The 16,425-nt window shown below is 45.7% G+C and overlaps 1 protein-coding gene across 3 annotated transcripts; it reads right to left on the reverse strand.

Annotated features, from left to right (window-relative positions):
* Positions 1-625: 625 nt before the first annotated feature.
* KLHL36 (kelch like family member 36) lies at positions 626-16,226 on the reverse strand. Of its 3 annotated transcripts, none has more exons than XM_057401905.1 (5): positions 16,051-16,226; positions 12,950-13,031; positions 8,071-9,144; positions 6,900-7,057; positions 626-1,646 (listed from the first exon to the last, which is right to left on the reverse strand). In XM_057401905.1, the coding sequence occupies exons 2-5, from the start codon at positions 13,007-13,009 to the stop codon at positions 1,091-1,093; spliced, it is 1,848 nt and encodes a 615-aa protein (XP_057257888.1). In that variant the 5' UTR covers positions 13,010-13,031; positions 16,051-16,226; the 3' UTR covers positions 626-1,090. The 3 variants fall into 3 exon arrangements, with proteins under 3 accessions (XP_057257888.1, XP_057257886.1, XP_057257887.1); XM_057401903.1 differs by lacking the exon at positions 16,051-16,226 and adding an exon at positions 14,003-14,028; XM_057401904.1 differs by lacking the exon at positions 16,051-16,226 and adding an exon at positions 13,275-13,358.
* Between the last annotated feature and the right edge of the window lie 199 nt (positions 16,227-16,425).

Consider the following 16,425-nt stretch of genomic DNA (forward strand, 5'->3'; position numbering starts at 1 on the left):
TATGGGTCCCTGCTCACACTGGCTACTAGCCATGACTGCTGTGAGCCTTGACTTAAGTGAGGCGGATCCCCGCTTCTGCATCCTGTTAGGGCTAGGCAGGGATATCTTCCCACTTCAAGTCCACCTGAGGGATCCTCCTGCTACTTCTCCCCACTGTTACCCTATTCGGCAAACCTCAGATTTGCAGTGGGCTCTATGAGTTCCATCTGCTTTGAAGCCTGAGGCAAACTGTGCAGTTTCCATCCAAATTCTCAAATCTTCTTTCAAGTTCTTCAGTAGATTTTTTTTATCTCAATCTGGGACAGTGTTTAAAGCCCAAGGAAAACTTTTTTAGAGATGAAAAATGCCACAACAAGGGATGCAAAAGTCATCTCTCCCAGATTTCCAAGTCATAATGGCTGTTGATCCAAGCCCCAGTCAATCCTATCTATTCTTCAGCTACATAGAAAGATCTTAATCTTAAAGAGTACAGTGGAGTTATTTGCTCTTCAAGCTGGTCTGACCTAAGTCCAGCAAAAGCAATATCCTCTTTGAACACCTATGTGTTCCAGAAATCTGATACTTACAACTCAAGAACATACTGTAAATGAAATACAACGTTACAAAAAAAGAATAAAAATCAAGATTTACAACAGTGAAGATCCATTTAATTTTCTCTTAGCAGCTGTTTCTAAATCCCTTTGAACTGCTCTGTAACTTCAAACCAGACACTCAGTACTCTGCCTCCTTCCTCTCCCTTGATGTTATCAATTTAGCCACAGATTAAACATTTTGAAAACACTGACATTATACAATTTATGTGGAAATGTCACGAGCCAAGAAGTAAAAGACTGAGCCTTAACATTCAGGAGAGCAGCACAACCTCTCTTGCCATCTCACCCCTTATAGAGTTGGAGGGTTGGGGTGTTAATTTCTTTTGTCATTTTTATCTTAAGCATGAGCTTAATTCCCAAAACCACATTCAACTGTACATTTTATGAGGCTTCAGAATATCCCCCCCCCCACTCAAAAAGAATCAATGTTAGATAGAAATTATTTAATACAAGGTCCTTTTGGAGCCCACCATCAAAGGGTGGTTATCCAGGAGTAGTCATCTTCCTCGATCTTGATGTTTTCTTGTTTTTGTTTTTTTCTTCTTGTCCTCTGTTTTGGGTTTCAACGCACAGACACATGCAGACACACCAGCAATTGCTTTGGGTAAGTCAGTTCCTTTGTACCACTTATTTTTCTCCTTATCATAAACCTGGACTGTTTTGGAGAAGACCGTTTCTTCCCAGCTGTAGCCTCCGAGGATGTAAATCTTTCCTTCCCAAACTGCCACCCCTGACTCACTGTTTGCTTGCAGCAGAGGAGCAACTCTGGTCCACTGGTTACACTGAGGGCTGTAGGACTCCACACTCAGAATGTCAAAGCGAGCCATGGTTTCTATGTTGTCATCGCTGCCACCGATGGAGTAGATGTGGTCCTGTAAGGTGCACATGCTGTGCCACCCTCGGGCAACAATCATCGGCCTCTTCTCCTCCCAGACATCCGTGCGGTAGTCGTAACACAGCAGGTTTTTTCTGTAGGGGCCGATTTGGTAATCATGGCCTCCTGAAATGTACACAAATTCCTTGAAGACTGTTCCAGCATGGCCGTAGGTAAACCTAGGACAGGAAATCAAAAACAATCCGGCTTAGTGCTTACGGATTTCACCAAGACAGACAGTGTTCAACAGGGATTGCTACTAAAGAACAAAATAAACAGTAACTAAAGACAAAGGAATCCTTAATCCTCTTAGTTATCAAGTAACTATTCTCATCCACAGTGCTCCACCCTGTGCTGCAGAACGCTAAGGTATGACAATCACTTTTTAAGACATCCTCTACAGTGTGTCATACAACAGAAGTAACCCGTCCTGCTCTAGTTGGCATGGCCTTCACTTCCATTTTCCTGCTCCAGTGTTTGGGTTGGATAAGTTTGAGAAAGTCAGAGAGGGAAATATCCACATTCAGCAAGGGTTTCTATGACAGAAAGAGGAAATAATCACAATATCTCTCAGACTTATCGGTAGCTATTAACCAAGAAAACTGCTGCTGCCTTCCCCTTCCACAGCATCAGGATCACAAATCACATTTCTTACCCGCTACTATCCATGAGCCAGTGTATCTGCAGTCATGATACATGCAAGTGTCCTTTTCATGAGTATCCCTCTGTTTTATCACTTCTATACAGGTAATAAACTTCTTTGGTCACCCCAAGACAAGGCAACAGACCTCAGTCAATCATAGCTTAGCCTCCACATTTTGAAACAAGACAAACTGAGGTGGCGGAACCACCACCACATGTGCTGTTTCCACAGGGCAGAAAGAAAATCCCTTTGATCAGCTTTAATAAAGCCACTACAAACCTATTTTTTTGAGGCTTTTCTATGACTTCACACAAGGATATTCCCAACCAAACCCCTCTGAGCTCTTAAGAGTGGAATGCTAAGGCAAAGGACAGCATTGTCTTCTTTGAACACAGCCTTCCTGCACATGCCTTTTTCCTTTTTGTTGGGTGTGCAGGGTGTCAAAAGATGTAGATGCAGCACCAGCCACAGCAGCCTGGTTCACACACTGGCACAAAGAGCCAAATTTAATACCCACAAGGCTGCAGAGCAATATACTCCTCATGCTGTACTCACCAGCTTCTACTACCATCCTTTGTAGTCAAGGACACAAGAGGACTCAATCTTTATGGCAGGCAAAGCTACATTAGCATTACTTTAGCCTGGAATGCTTTTGAACCATGTCTGAACATGCTTGAAACAATGTGGATAGAGAAGCTTGAGCCATTTTTATTTTACATGGTAATAGTTTCAGCAATGCAAATGGTATCATAAGCTCTTCCACACGCATCAGCGCCAAGCACTTTTGTGCCAAAGGAAAAGGTGGAATAGAAAAGAAACCCCACATCTACCCCGAAAGCACAACAGTTCTGAGAAAAGCTAAAAGATGTTTATTATTCTAGATGCCTATGGAAGCTTCTGATCCCTTACTGGTGTATGAATCAGATCTTTGAACAGGCTCCTGCTACAAGAAACAGAGAAATCCTTGACACACTTGGCTTGAGAATGCTGAGTGACCAGACCAGACCTTTCAACTACAAGAGCTGCAGCCCCATCCCTGGAGACCTTGCAGAGATTACTTCAGAACTGCACTGCTTCTTAAGTCACACAGGAAAAAGAGAGAAAAAAAAAAGGGGGACTAAGCATAGTTATGAGACTTTATCCCAAAAAACAACTCAAAAATTCCACAGCTCACAACCCCCTAACCACAGAAGCACAGAACTTATGCTCAGTGCTTCTCTTTGACATGACATACCCTGAGCAATGCTCTCCAGCTTTCACACCTCACAGAAAAGCTGTGGCAGGGGAAGTGTGCATAGCTGCTGCTCCACCTTGTTTGTGGTCACTTATGGACAAGAACCAGGAGCTTATGTCTCCAGTGGCACCCAGTGTGGTTGCTGGAAACTTTGGCTTCTCTATATACCCAGGGATGGGTCTTAAGAAGTAGACTGCCTATCTGAGAAGCGGAATGGACAACTTGAATTAGTCTCCTTTCTCAAACTGCAACAGATTTTAAACCCACATCTAACCAGCAAGCCACCTGGAGGACGTGCAACACACTCCACTGCGGAGGCAGTGTCAAGTAACATATTGTTTTGAGGAGCCAAGAGAACAGTGCAATGACATTGGATCCAGCACAAAGCCCAGGATTATTGAGCTGCTGATAACAATCACATTACGTTCAGCATTTTAATTAAAATTAAAAATAAATGGCAGCAAGTTAAAGAAAACTTGTGTGACCTCTGTTGAAGTTTTGTTTTCCTACAGTAATTGCGAAGTGGAGTTCTGTAGAGGTAAACAAGAAACAGATATTTTCTCTCAAGCACATGAATGCAGCCTAGCATAGACAGCTACAGAAAAAGCTTATGCTTTTTGCCTCAATCAGTGGCTATGCTTAGTGAACAGCAATAGCTACAAAAGTAATCTGAAAGAGGCAATCATATCTGAAGCATCAAATCGACCATCAATTTGTTATTTTTCAATTCAGGGAGATTACTCATTGAAATACACTGGAGGTGTTTCACTTTGCCTGACTTTTGAAAAGCTCATCCAAAATTGCACATACCCTGCTTCACATTAATAGAAAACGGAATGAAATATTATACACGAGTTGAAAACAATCAATAGAGATCCTCTCTGCAAGCCCATGGCATTTCTAAACACAAAACTTAACAGGAAACTTCAATACAGTGGGTACAGACATCCTCCAACAGAAAGAATCAAGTGTTCTCCAGCATTACCAGTGTGAGTGATCAGAAGACAGAATCATTAAGGGGAAAGGAGTTTCAATTTAGAACTGCTGCTAGAGCCAGTCGCCGATTCTGAATGACTTACTCGATACAGCGCTGCAAACTTAGTTTCTGACCCAGTAACACCATTCAGTAAATGCTAAAGAACCTACCACTTATTTTCTTGCACAGAAGAACACTGGGCCAGGCTGGATAAAGCTTTGGGAATTCCCTGCTCCAACCAAAGTCCAGGCAAGCTGTGGTTGCTCTGAATCTCGGTGTCCACCTGCTCCAACCCTGCAAGGTTATTCATGACACAACTAGCAGAGCAGATACCATCACTCCTTAACCTGTCCCAACACATTTCCTCTCACAACTGCCTTCAGTTATTCTGCCAAACTTTAACCTAGGGCCACTCAGTTAATTTCACTGATGTCTGCAGCAGGCTTTTCTTCATGGTCTATTCAAGATAACACATTGCACCAACTTCTGTTCTGCCAAGCTTGTCAGCCACCGCTGCTCCCTTCTGGGCTAGAAAGTATGGCAGCAAATGCTCCCAGAGAGCCTGGGAAAATGGTGAAAACAAAACACAGGACCTCTCTGAAGAATGGGAAAAGTATCCCACAACCAAGGACCCTAATGAGAGTCAGGCAAAATTCACTTGTAGCAGACTTGAACCAGGCCCACCCTTCAGATGGCTTGGCTATCAAGCAGCCTGCCCCTGCATTCAGAAAGGTTTCGTCCTTTGTCCACCTATGCACTGATTTTTGCCTTTTGCAAACTGCATAATGTATTTTTTGCTTTACTCTTTCTGTGGAGGGAAATGGTTGTTGCAAACAATATGCTGCCCAAGGAGAGAGTTCTCCAAAAGAACAAAGAGGGCTGAAAAGACAGAAAAGCTGAAGGTACTAAGTGTCCACTAAGATCTAACTAAAGACATATTAACATGGAAGAGAGCAGTTGCATGAAAGTTTGGGACACTATCTAGTTCCCTAGACACACTTGAGCTGGCTCAAAGGACAGTTAGCATGGGATGAGGACAGAGCAGGCAGAAAGAAAGGATGCCAAACTATGTTTTCGGGATGCAGCAATAGCTTAAAACAGTCACTCTACAGCCCAACCCTGCAGCTTAGCGACCAGTCAAGTCAGTTTAAGTGGGGTCTATCCCATAAGGGGGATTTTTGCCAAGTCCAAGTGGATCAGCTATGCAATCGAATGAAAAACTAACATGCCCTATGTCCAAGTTCACTTTTACATGCTGCAGCTGTAAAATTCCCAAAGCCAGCACTCAGGTAGCAAGAGGAACATGCAAACTGTGCCTTTTTGGACAGCTTGCAGTGTGGCTGCTTAAGCCAATTCTGCAAGCTTCCCCAGGATCACTTATGAGCAAAAAGATCCATACCTGTTCTAAGGTTGTTTTTCTAACAAGCCAGTGAGGTCACATCTACACTTCTGAGAAAAATGTTTAGAAGAAAAGAAGAGCGGTGCTACAATTTCTATGAGATGCTACTGGCATCTCACAGGTCACCACAGTTAACAGTAAGGCTTAGAACTGAAGATGCTCTTGTACCCAGCTTCTCAGGAAAATGATTGTGTTGTTTAGCCTTGACTGCTCAATCTGCCTGTGCGAGCAGAAATGAAGTGGATAAAAGCACCGTGGTTCTGAAGAGCACTCGAGCCCAGCTGTTAGCCTGGATCACACTCGCATTGCAGCACCAGCCCAAAATAGAACTGAGTAACAGGCGCCTCTGACTCTGCAGCTCTGCGGCTGAGGGAACAAGGGAAAGAAGCCTCAACTCAGAAATCAGATTGCAATTATCTTGTTCGTGATGCCATTAAGAAAGCAAGTGCTGCTGCTGTCGTGGGTTTCAGACAAGAAAACACCATTCACATAACCAATACTCCTGTAATTTCCATGGATGCCAACCGTTACTAAGCCTGAATAGCTCTCTGCAAATTAAATGCTATCCTGCCATTCTTATGAAGCCACCACTCACATATCGATTCAAAATACTAGCAATGTCCTGTGCTGCTGTTACAAGAAGAGCTGCGGTACTAAAGCCTCTCAGAAGTAGAACAGCTAAGCTCTAACTCAAGCTGAGAGAAACAGAGGTCACATTTGCCAGGGTTACCTATTTGCAATACAGGTCAACATGGTTTAACTGCAACAGCCAACCTGAGCAGCCAGAAACACCTTACAAGGAAAACCATCACACCAAGGTGACAAAGTAAGGCCAAATAAATAAGAAAAGCCTTTGCTCAAGATCTAAACAGTGCCTTTGAAAAGATTCAGTTCCTTGAGACCTCAGGAAAAACATTTTAAGAGTAGTAGAGCAGAATTCCGAGAATTCTCCCTCTTATCCTTCAGACTTAGCATACGTATTACAGCCAACCAAGCTGACATCAGGCATGTTGTCATGGAAGAGCTGGTTCCTCAAATACCAAATGCTGATATGGTTTGTTACTTGCAGATACCATGTTGGTTTCGTATCCCCTCACCTCTTTTCTAGGGATACACATTCATCAGCTTGCTTTACAACTGTTCTTCAAACACAGGATAACTTTCCAAACATGTCTATTACCTGGGCAAGCCTGCTATGTAGGACCATGAATCCTTCTGAGGACTGTAAGTCTCGACTGAAGAAAGTGCTCCATTTTCATTCCTGCCACCAACAGCTACCAGCATGTCGGTAACAGCTCCCAGGTAGAAATCTACACGGCGCTGTCTCATGGAGGCGACCTGTCAAAAAGAACAACATGCTGATATCTTCAAACATCTGGTAAGCAAGCTGACTGAAGTATATTCATGTCTAAGGATAGAATAGTTCTTCCCATTTATTTGGAAAGAAGAGCTACTGGTTTTGACCATTATATTCATAAAATACTTTTTGTTTTTCTGCAATAGCATGTTACATAGCATTAATTTCCAAAAAAGGGGACAACAGGAAGCATGTAAGAGGAAGATTACGCTACAAATTCTGTATTACATAGGCTTCCTTCCAAAACTCTGCAAGAAACATAGAATCATAGAATAGTTCGGGTTGGAAAGGACCTTAAGATCGTCCAGTTCCACCCCCCCTGCCATGGGCAGGGACACTTCACACTAAACCATGTCACCCAAAGCCTCATCCAACCTGGTCTTGAACACTGCCAGGGATTGAGCATTCACAACCTCCCTGGGCAACCCATTCCAGTGCCTCACCACCCTACTGGAACCACTCAAAACCACAACTGAACCACATGGGATGACTGGTTCATATGGGGATCTGCACTGACCGCAGGGTTTTACAGCGGACTGGAACTAAATAGCTTGTTCTAAGAGATATTTAGTACAGAGACACTGGACAAGAATCAAAGGCTTTCTTTTTACATCAGACCCGGTTTTGATTTAGTCGTATGTGCTCCTGCTTGAGAAAGATGAACTAAACAATCGCCTCTCTAAATCCATTGTAGCATTAGTCCCAAAGTACTCTTAAGAGTTGCAGGTGGATGCTGACCCAAGAATTTCACAGATAAGGCATCCAAATCTCAACTGAAGTTGAAAATCTGCCCCAAACTCTTCTGCTGTGTGCGTACACAAAGAATCCACAAAGGGTTCAAGTAGCTGCTTTTTCAGCTTAAATAGCTTTAATTTCTATTTCCAAGTGTTGCCATGTTGGCTGTTCTAATGAGCCCTGTCCTTCCACCAGAAAGAAGAAAACACTCTAGACATAAAGGACTTTAAACAGAGAAATAATACAGCTCAAGTCTCACCTTTATCCACTGGTTACAGCGGGGATCATACCTATATAGCAGATTTGAAGCTGCATCCCCTCCATTGTCTCTTGAAAAGCTGCCTCCAGCTATGAAGATGAAGCCTCCCAAAACTGCGACACAGTGGTGACTTCGTCTGGCTGGGAGAGGGGTCTCTGCAACCCACTGCCCCTTTTTGGTGTCCAGGAAGCACGTATCATCACTCAGTTCCAAGCAGCGCTCTGAAACCTCCCCACCTACAAAGAGGAGCCTCTCCTCACAGGTCCTCAGGGCTGTCCGCTTGTTCTGCAGCACTGGCTGAGCTGTGACGTTGTTGTGATAGTGCACTGCCTCTTCTATGAACCCCTCACAGTTTGCTTCTTTGGGAAGAAGAGAGCAGACAGCAGGCTTGACTCGGTGGAGGAGATCACTTTTAGGTATCAAAGGAAAATGGATGTTATCCAGAACCTGGTAAGCCTCATTCTCCCTTTCCGGGTACTGGGTAAGCCACTGCAAGGCAGCCTGCAGCAAGTCGTGCTCACACTCTTGCTGCACACTGCTGCTGTTCAGGTATTGGCACAACTTCTGCAAGGAAATGTTCTGCAGGAAGTCCGGAGTGAAAGACAGCGTGCCAAAGTTCTTCAGGATGAAAGAGTCAATGTAGGAGTCAAGGCGCTTCAGGTTGTAAATAGAGGCCAGCTCTTGCAGGTACAAGTAGTTCTCCTCGCTGACTTCATTCTCCAGGTACTCGCAGCAGAAGTCGACCACCTTCCAGATCTGCAGCAGGTGAGCTGTTTCAAGCACATAGTCGATATTGCCACCATCTAAAGACAGCTCACTGCCATAAAGGAAATCTACCACAGCCTTAAGTCCAATGTAAGAGGCTCCAAAAAGTTCTACCTCTTTTTGGTGGGCTTCTCTCATACCAATGGTGAACATAGAGTTGAAGTAGTCGCTGCAAACGGCGAGGAGGTTCCGATGGGCAGGGACTCTCTGTTCATCCACCACGAGGACAATGTCACAGAAAAGGCCTCGGTGCCTCTGCTCATTCAGGCTCTGAAGAACCAGACTGGAGTGGTCATCCCACCTGTACACCTGGAATGAACAAACACTATTAGGTGAGTGTTATCGTCACCAAGATAAACTTCAGTGTGTACAAAAGCATCTCCCCATCAAATCACTCGAGAAAGCTCACTTTGTGATGCACATTTCTGATTAATTCAGATTGAAACAGTTGGCAAGCAACATAGTACAAGCACCCAAGCCCCCTCACCTTCACTTTGAAAGGCCTATGCAGACTTTCACTGCTTCCTACTCCCCTTATATATATAATTTACTCCCACCTCCTCCACAGTTCTGCATCTAAACCTCTTCCCTGATGATTTATACAGGCAGTTTTCTGAAACTCTTCCACTCATTGTCTTTGAGACATCTTGCTGACATTTCCTTTCTTACTTGTCCCCCAAATGACTCCTTACAGAGTTTTTCTCAACTGGGTTACTTGCTAAATGTATTGTTTGGGTTAGTGCTTGTTTGACAGCTACCCCCTCTTAAATCTTTTCAGAACTCTGCATTTTCAAGTTTGTTAGGGTAAAATCCCTCTTTCTTTCTGTGTTATTACAGGCACACACACTGCATTAAAAAATAATAGCTGTTTATTTATGTGCAAAGCCACACATGTGGCTAACTTATTCCCGTAAGACTTCTACTTGCTTCCAGAAGCCAAGGTAATCGTATTCATTAAAACAAAGTATTTTTCTTTTAAAGAAAGGGGAAAATGCCCCCAGAACATGTCCATTAAGTGTCCCTATGGGATGCCTCTGGTCCAGACATTCTTTCCACCAACTGTACGTGCCACAGAGCTTTTGAGGCAAACAGTGCTTGCTTCTTTCTCACAGACTCGCATTACTAGTTTTAAGAAGAACCAAAATGGAAATGTTTTGTTACCCCTTGAATGTCCTGCAGAACACGTACTGAAGGGGCTGGTCACCCCAGTATGTCAGGCAATGCAGCTTTTAGGGCCTTCCTTCCAGAGGAATGGAATGCTTGATGGTACTGTCAGCTGCCTTGTGATCTCTCTTAATAAAAGTCAGGTTAAGTTAAATGCAAATACGTAACTTTAATTACCAAATCCAAACCAGGCAGAGTTGCAGAGCCTGTAAGAACATGCAAGGGAAACGAAAGGAGGTGGAAAGGAAGCACATCTTTAAGTTAGCTCTGAACACTTCTGGCTTTAAGACCCTGGCTCTTGTCCAGTTCTATACCCTCAGGCTGCATTCCCTGAAGTGACATCCTGAAAGTCACCTCAGCCCATATCTACATGGCAAACCATCACACAGATGACCTGAGGTCTCTTCAAGGCTCTCAGGCATTCAACCTTTCCCTCACCAAACTGCTGCTTTTCCTAGAAACCCTTAACTATCCGTGGCTTTCCTGGTTTCCCAAACAGAAAGCACATCATTATTGCTGTCTGGCTAAGCTATTAATGGGTTGGTTTAAACACAGTGAGACAACCTCCTATCCACCTGGGTGGGAAAGGTTCAAGTCGTAGAGCCATGTGTTTCTTCCCTGCATGCAACCCTTGCTTTAGATATGTGCTTTGTGTATATAATTTGGTAATTGTGCTTCTATCTGATGAGATAACCAGGACTGAGGCACACAGCTCACCGCTGGTCAGACATGATGGCAGCCAACCTTCCCGAGCTAACACCAACATTGGGAGCCTCACCTCTTACGTCTGCCTTTAGCAGTCAGTGGTACAGTGACAGGCATTCCACCAATGGTGAGATCCAGATTAATAACCAAACGTACTGCTGTTAGCATGACAGCCCAGTTAGTTTTGCTTATGCTCTTCTCTAAACAATGGAGACCAAGCTGCCAAAAAGCCTTCTGTTGGAGTAGCTTCATACATGCAAAGGCACAGAGTTACACCAATGTGACAAGGCTTCAATAATTATAAGTTTCCTGGGCAAAATCTTTTTAATTTGCCTTATACTCATTGCCTCATCAAATCTCTGAACCTAAAAAGGGATTTATGGGATAAACAACAAAGTAACTTTGACTGAGGAGTAGAACTTCCAGACATCTGTATCAGAAATAAATACGGGGTTTAAGGACTGTAAAGTATTTTACCTTCATTTTTTGAGGTTGAGAAGAGGTGGCATCATACAGGAGCCCAAGCAGAGATGAGGGGATGGAGGAGATGGGAAGAATAATAAATATGGCAAAGGACAAGACAAACCACTGATCTGTGGCAACTACGGTATAGGAGAGTGAATGGACAATAACATGTTACAGCACCCTCTTGTGCATCTGCCTCCTGGAGGACAGTTATTGGATTACATATTCCCTCTCGTCTCTGTAAATTGGCTGATCATTTCTCTGTAATATTCTCTTAATACACGATCATGCATAACAAGATTACAACAGAACATAAGATTTGCCAGAGATCCCCACTGGCTAGATGTCGAGTCAGCATCATCCTTACCGCAAACACGCTTGATAACTTGTCCTCCTAAAAGACTTGTTACCATATAGAACTGCTGCTACTTCAGGAATCAAGCACTAAATCATGATCTATGGTGTTGGATGGCCTCAGAATACATTAGCATGTTTCAGCCTCTTACCAAGTTCATTTGTTCAGTGAGCAAGTGACAGAAGCTGAAAGCTACATGCTCCAGAACCCACACTAGTTTTATACTAAACGAACATCTTTCTCAAGCTATTTATATTCTGTAGAACAGCTTTAGCTTTATCCAGTAATTCTAAGTTTAACAGATAGTGACAGCTGCTGTCTCAGCAAGAAAATAAAACAATGCTGTCTAGTTAATTAATTTTTAATGCAGTGAATTATTATTACATTCAGACTAAACCACTTAAATGGCAGACAGGATCAGCGCTCAAGGACAGATTACACTGGTACGGATGCATTTAAAAATTAGCCCTATTTACCTTTTATCCATCGTATCAGAGCAGTGTTTTAACTTCTTTTCAGACTCAAAGATCTAATTTCTTTCAGATCATTAATGCAGTACCACTACCCATCAGTGATGCACGAGAAAATGAGGTTTGTTTCACTCAACTGTTGTAAGACAGATACAGCCACGGAAAGTTTCTCTTTTCTAGCTGTTGGTAGTACAAGGTACTTGCTCTGCAGCTTCTGTAACCTACTGCTCACCCCAGAAGAGAAAAGCAGTTTCTACTGGCATGAAACAAAGTGAACATAATAATTGCAGCTGATATCAACATCTTATACACCTTAGGCCATCATTCTTGTGACCTTCATAATGACCTGCCTAAGGTGGACTTCTGTGGATCCCCCCAACTAAAATCAATGTACTTGTGCAGACAGAGATGCTATGCAAAGAAAATCAGCCTCACAACTCAAAGAAAGCACCTTGAGTTCACTGAAATAACCCCCGTTTGCAGGATCTAGACTCAATTTCATGCGAACCTGAATCTGAAGAGCAATCCCAGCTTTGCCTCTGTGTCTCACCTGGACTTTGTGAGATGGATCAGTGTGAAAAATTCCCAAAATAAACGCATTGCCTTCAATGACTGAATTTCTGGTGCAGCGAAAACACTGTGCTGCGATGATGTGGGTTTCTTTTCTGAGTTATGAGTCACGACAAGCAGATGCCTATTTGCTGTTGATTTCTCAGTTTTTTTTGTTTGGTTTTTTTTTTTTGGCAAATCCCTGGGTAGCAACTTTTTCTACCAAAACACTTGAGCAAGCACATCACCATCTTCATACCCCTTTTTAAACCTCTCAGTGTCCAAAGTCCTCCAAAACATTTCGTTTCAAGGAACAGCCTTTACTACACACACACACACACACACGATCCTGCTTGTTATTTGTGTAACATGGGTTGTTTTTTTTTGCAACACAAAACATACAAACCTTTGAGGACTCGCTTATCTTGTGCGGACGACAGATCCTGGTTTGCCTGGTTCCCTCCATGACAGCCGGCTCCGCAGCACTTCTGCAACGAAAGCAAAGCTGTTAGCCGCCTACCAATCCTTTCAGGCTGCTGAAACCACGGCGTGATGAATAAATAACACGGTTAAGAAGGCGTGCACACCCTAACCTGAAAATCCGAGTTTAAAACAGGACGGTTTCATCGCTGCCTGGCGGTGTTATTAACGCTCGGTTGTGTCAACAAGTTGGCTGTTGGGGTGTAACCAAAGACCACCGCGTGTACGCCTGATGGAAGTCATTTACTCACCAGTGCTCGCTACAGCGGGCAGAGGCAGGACCGCTTCCCTCTCACGGCCAAGCCAGGACACGCTTCACCCCCGGCCGACACCGGGCCCCGGGTACCTCCGGCACGGCCCCGGCTGCTCATCCTCATGGCCCTGCGGCAGCCGCGTCCACCGGAGCGGGAAAGAGGGAGCGGGAACGAAGCGGCAGCGCCCGGGGTGAAGGCGCCTGGGAGCCGGCTCGCAGCGGGAGCGGCACCGGGCACCCTCCCCTCAGGGCCGGCACAGGAAATGCCGCCGGTCCGAGCGGGGCGGGGCCAAGGCGGGGCGGGAAGCGGCGCCGGGGGAGGCGAGCCCGCCGGCAGCAAATGGCGGCCGCGCTGTGGGCCCGCGGGGTTTGTGGTGGTCTCTTGCCGAGCACCGGCCCGTGTCAGCCGCCTGCCGCTGCCCGGCTTTGTCTCGTTCATTAGGGCGCAGCGGGGTTACACGTTAAAAACACCTTGGTGGATAGCAGGGCTGATGGTACAGCTGCTTCTGCGTGAGGTAAGGTGCAAAGAGGTTGTGTGGGGACTCCACCGAAACCCATTTCAGTGCAGTGTTCTCAACAACACAAGTAAAGACCCCTTTGTTAACCCAGCAGTGCTGACCGTCGTAAGGACAGCAAGACTCTGTGTGTGTGTCCAAGCTCCATCTGCTGCCACCAAGGACACCCCAGCTCAGACCCAGGACAAAGACCCTCACGTCCAAAACCTACCTGGCTGACATCCCTAATGTCGACTGTGAGCCCTATTTTCACAGCAGCCCTTCCTGAAAGAGAAAGTAGTATTCTCTCCATTATCTTCTCTGCACAGAAAAGACACGAATAGAGAAGCAAGACCAGGGACAGCCGCATGAAAAGACCAGAAAGGCAGCAAAAAGGTGTTCTGGCAAAGAGCCACAGGAGGAAGGCACTGGCAATGTATTTTAGGAGGACAGCTAAGCCTCCTGGGGCACTGTGGCTGTGCAGAGCCACCCTGTTTGCTCAGCTCCCTCTCTGAGACCCTTCTTGAACATCATTAGTGCAATCCAGACAGCTAAATGTCAGTTCAGAAATCCAAGGCCTCATAGTGCTCGAGGCAGCTATTTGAGAAAGTCTAAAAGTCCTCTTTTAAGTCCTTTTACTTTCCCTATTTGTGCTTTCTCTATGAGGACTCCTTGGAGATGGAAAAATGCTTCTGCTGGTGACACAGGATGGAAAGATCCATATGCAGAAGATGGGTCTATATGAAAAGCAGAAGATGGGTCTATATGAAAAGCAAATCAGAACTCACCAAAGCCAGAAAAGTAGGTATTTTCCCCCTCCAGTTACAGCCTGATGAAACCTAGTGAAGTGTTTATTCTTCCATGCATTAAGAGGAAAAAAAATAAATAAAAATGTAATAATTAAAAGAAAAATTAAAAGACAAATGAAAATGCGTCAAAGACAAAGAAGAAAAGGGAGGGAAGGCACATGTTTCTGAGGCTAGAATCTGGCACAAGAGCATCAGGCATGAAGTTCCTCGCGAATATAAATCAAACCACAGGGTCACAGAGACCTAAACAAGGTTCAGATTTTCTCCTTTTAAGGGAAATGACATTTCAGCCACCCACTTCTACCCTAAGGAACATCTGGAGCTGAGGATCAAGCCTGAAAGGCCAAGGACAACCAGTGTTACAGCAGCAAGGTGGTGCCAAAGGAATGATAAATGGTGACTACAGGGGATAAAATATGTTTATGAGCAGATAATGGTCAGCATAAAGGCTTTTAAAAGAAGAAAAAGTGTTCCTAATGGCAGTTCCAAAAGAAAATCAATAGAAATTCAGAACTACTAATGTGTGATTATATTATCATCCACAGCCTGCAGTCTCGGGCATGATTCACCATGTCCTACCCTTGTACTGACTTCGGGAATATTTCTCCCTTCCCTATGACCTCATCTACACCACGGAGATGCACTGCAGCAACACGCTCATGTTTTGAGCCCTAATGCTCTGGGAACCTCACGTCATTCAGGAATAAGCCACGTTCAGGATTAGGGCTTCATGCTGCACAGCAGTAAATGGTGTGCCTGGTGCTTAACTCACACTTGGGCGATCTTGTTCCTTGGGATGTCTGAGAGCGCCGAGGAGCTGTGCGTGTAAGGAGGCTTCTTACTGTTCAGGCTTTGCATTTACAACATATTGATGTGAGATAAATAATGAACATCTCACTGCAAACTTTAGAAGAACAACAAAAAAGTGATACTTTTCTATCCTGGAATGTAGTTTTTATTAAATTTGCGATGCGCAGCTCCCTGGTTTAAGGTAGAAACCCACCAACACACACAGGGACGGGTGTTTAAAACTCTGATCCCTGGTCACAACAGCAGCCGGTGACATTTATTCCGAGCTGAGCTCTGCAACATTATGCCTCTGTTTCTGCGGACATAAGACTGATCTTTCAAGCATCCCTTATCCTACTGCATGAACCCTCCTAAGCGCATTGACTTACGTTAGATCTTGTGTTTCCAGCTGGCAGAGCCGGAGGACCAGCCCGGTAGGGGGAGATCGCTGCATCTCAAACGGGGTGAGCACACACACCCCGGCACACACATACACACACGGAGGAGCCAGGGCAATAACGAGCTGTCACAGCCCACAGCGTCCCCCACACGCCTCCCGCCGGCGGTGTGGGGAGCCCGGAGCGGCCCCCTGCTCCCGCCGTGGGGCAGTGTTCACTCACACTGCCCGGCCCCGCCGTTGGCACGGTCCCCGTGTGCATCCCCTCGCCCGCCGCTCTCTTACCTGCTCCCCGGCTCGGCTACCTCCCGTGCGCCCGGCCCGGCTCCCGGCCCCGCCGCGCCCGCGGCGGCTGCAGCATCTTGCGCATCGCTTTTCGCCCTTTGCTCGTCCCAGCCGTCAGGGGCTGCAAAGACATCGGGGGGCTGCAGCAGTACCGGTAAAGCGCATCCCTGCAGCGGCCCCAGGGCAGGTGCCCCCCCCCTCCACCACCACTAGCTCCCGGTCCCCGTCCCCGGCCTATTGCATCACTCCGGCCGCCCCGCCCGGCCCGGCGCACGGCGCGGAGCCATTGGCAGCCGGTAGCAGCGGGGCGGTCCGCGGCGGCGGCGGGCTCGGCACTGCGTGGCGCTGCGCGGGGCGGTGCGGTGCGGTGCAGCA

This window comes from Pezoporus wallicus, unplaced genomic scaffold, assembly GCF_028554395.1.
Source record: "Pezoporus wallicus isolate ANWC-B61680 ecotype Strahan unplaced genomic scaffold, APGP_CSIRO_Pwel_v1 contig_7835, whole genome shotgun sequence".
Classification (NCBI taxonomy): domain Eukaryota; kingdom Metazoa; phylum Chordata; class Aves; order Psittaciformes; family Psittacidae; genus Pezoporus; species Pezoporus wallicus.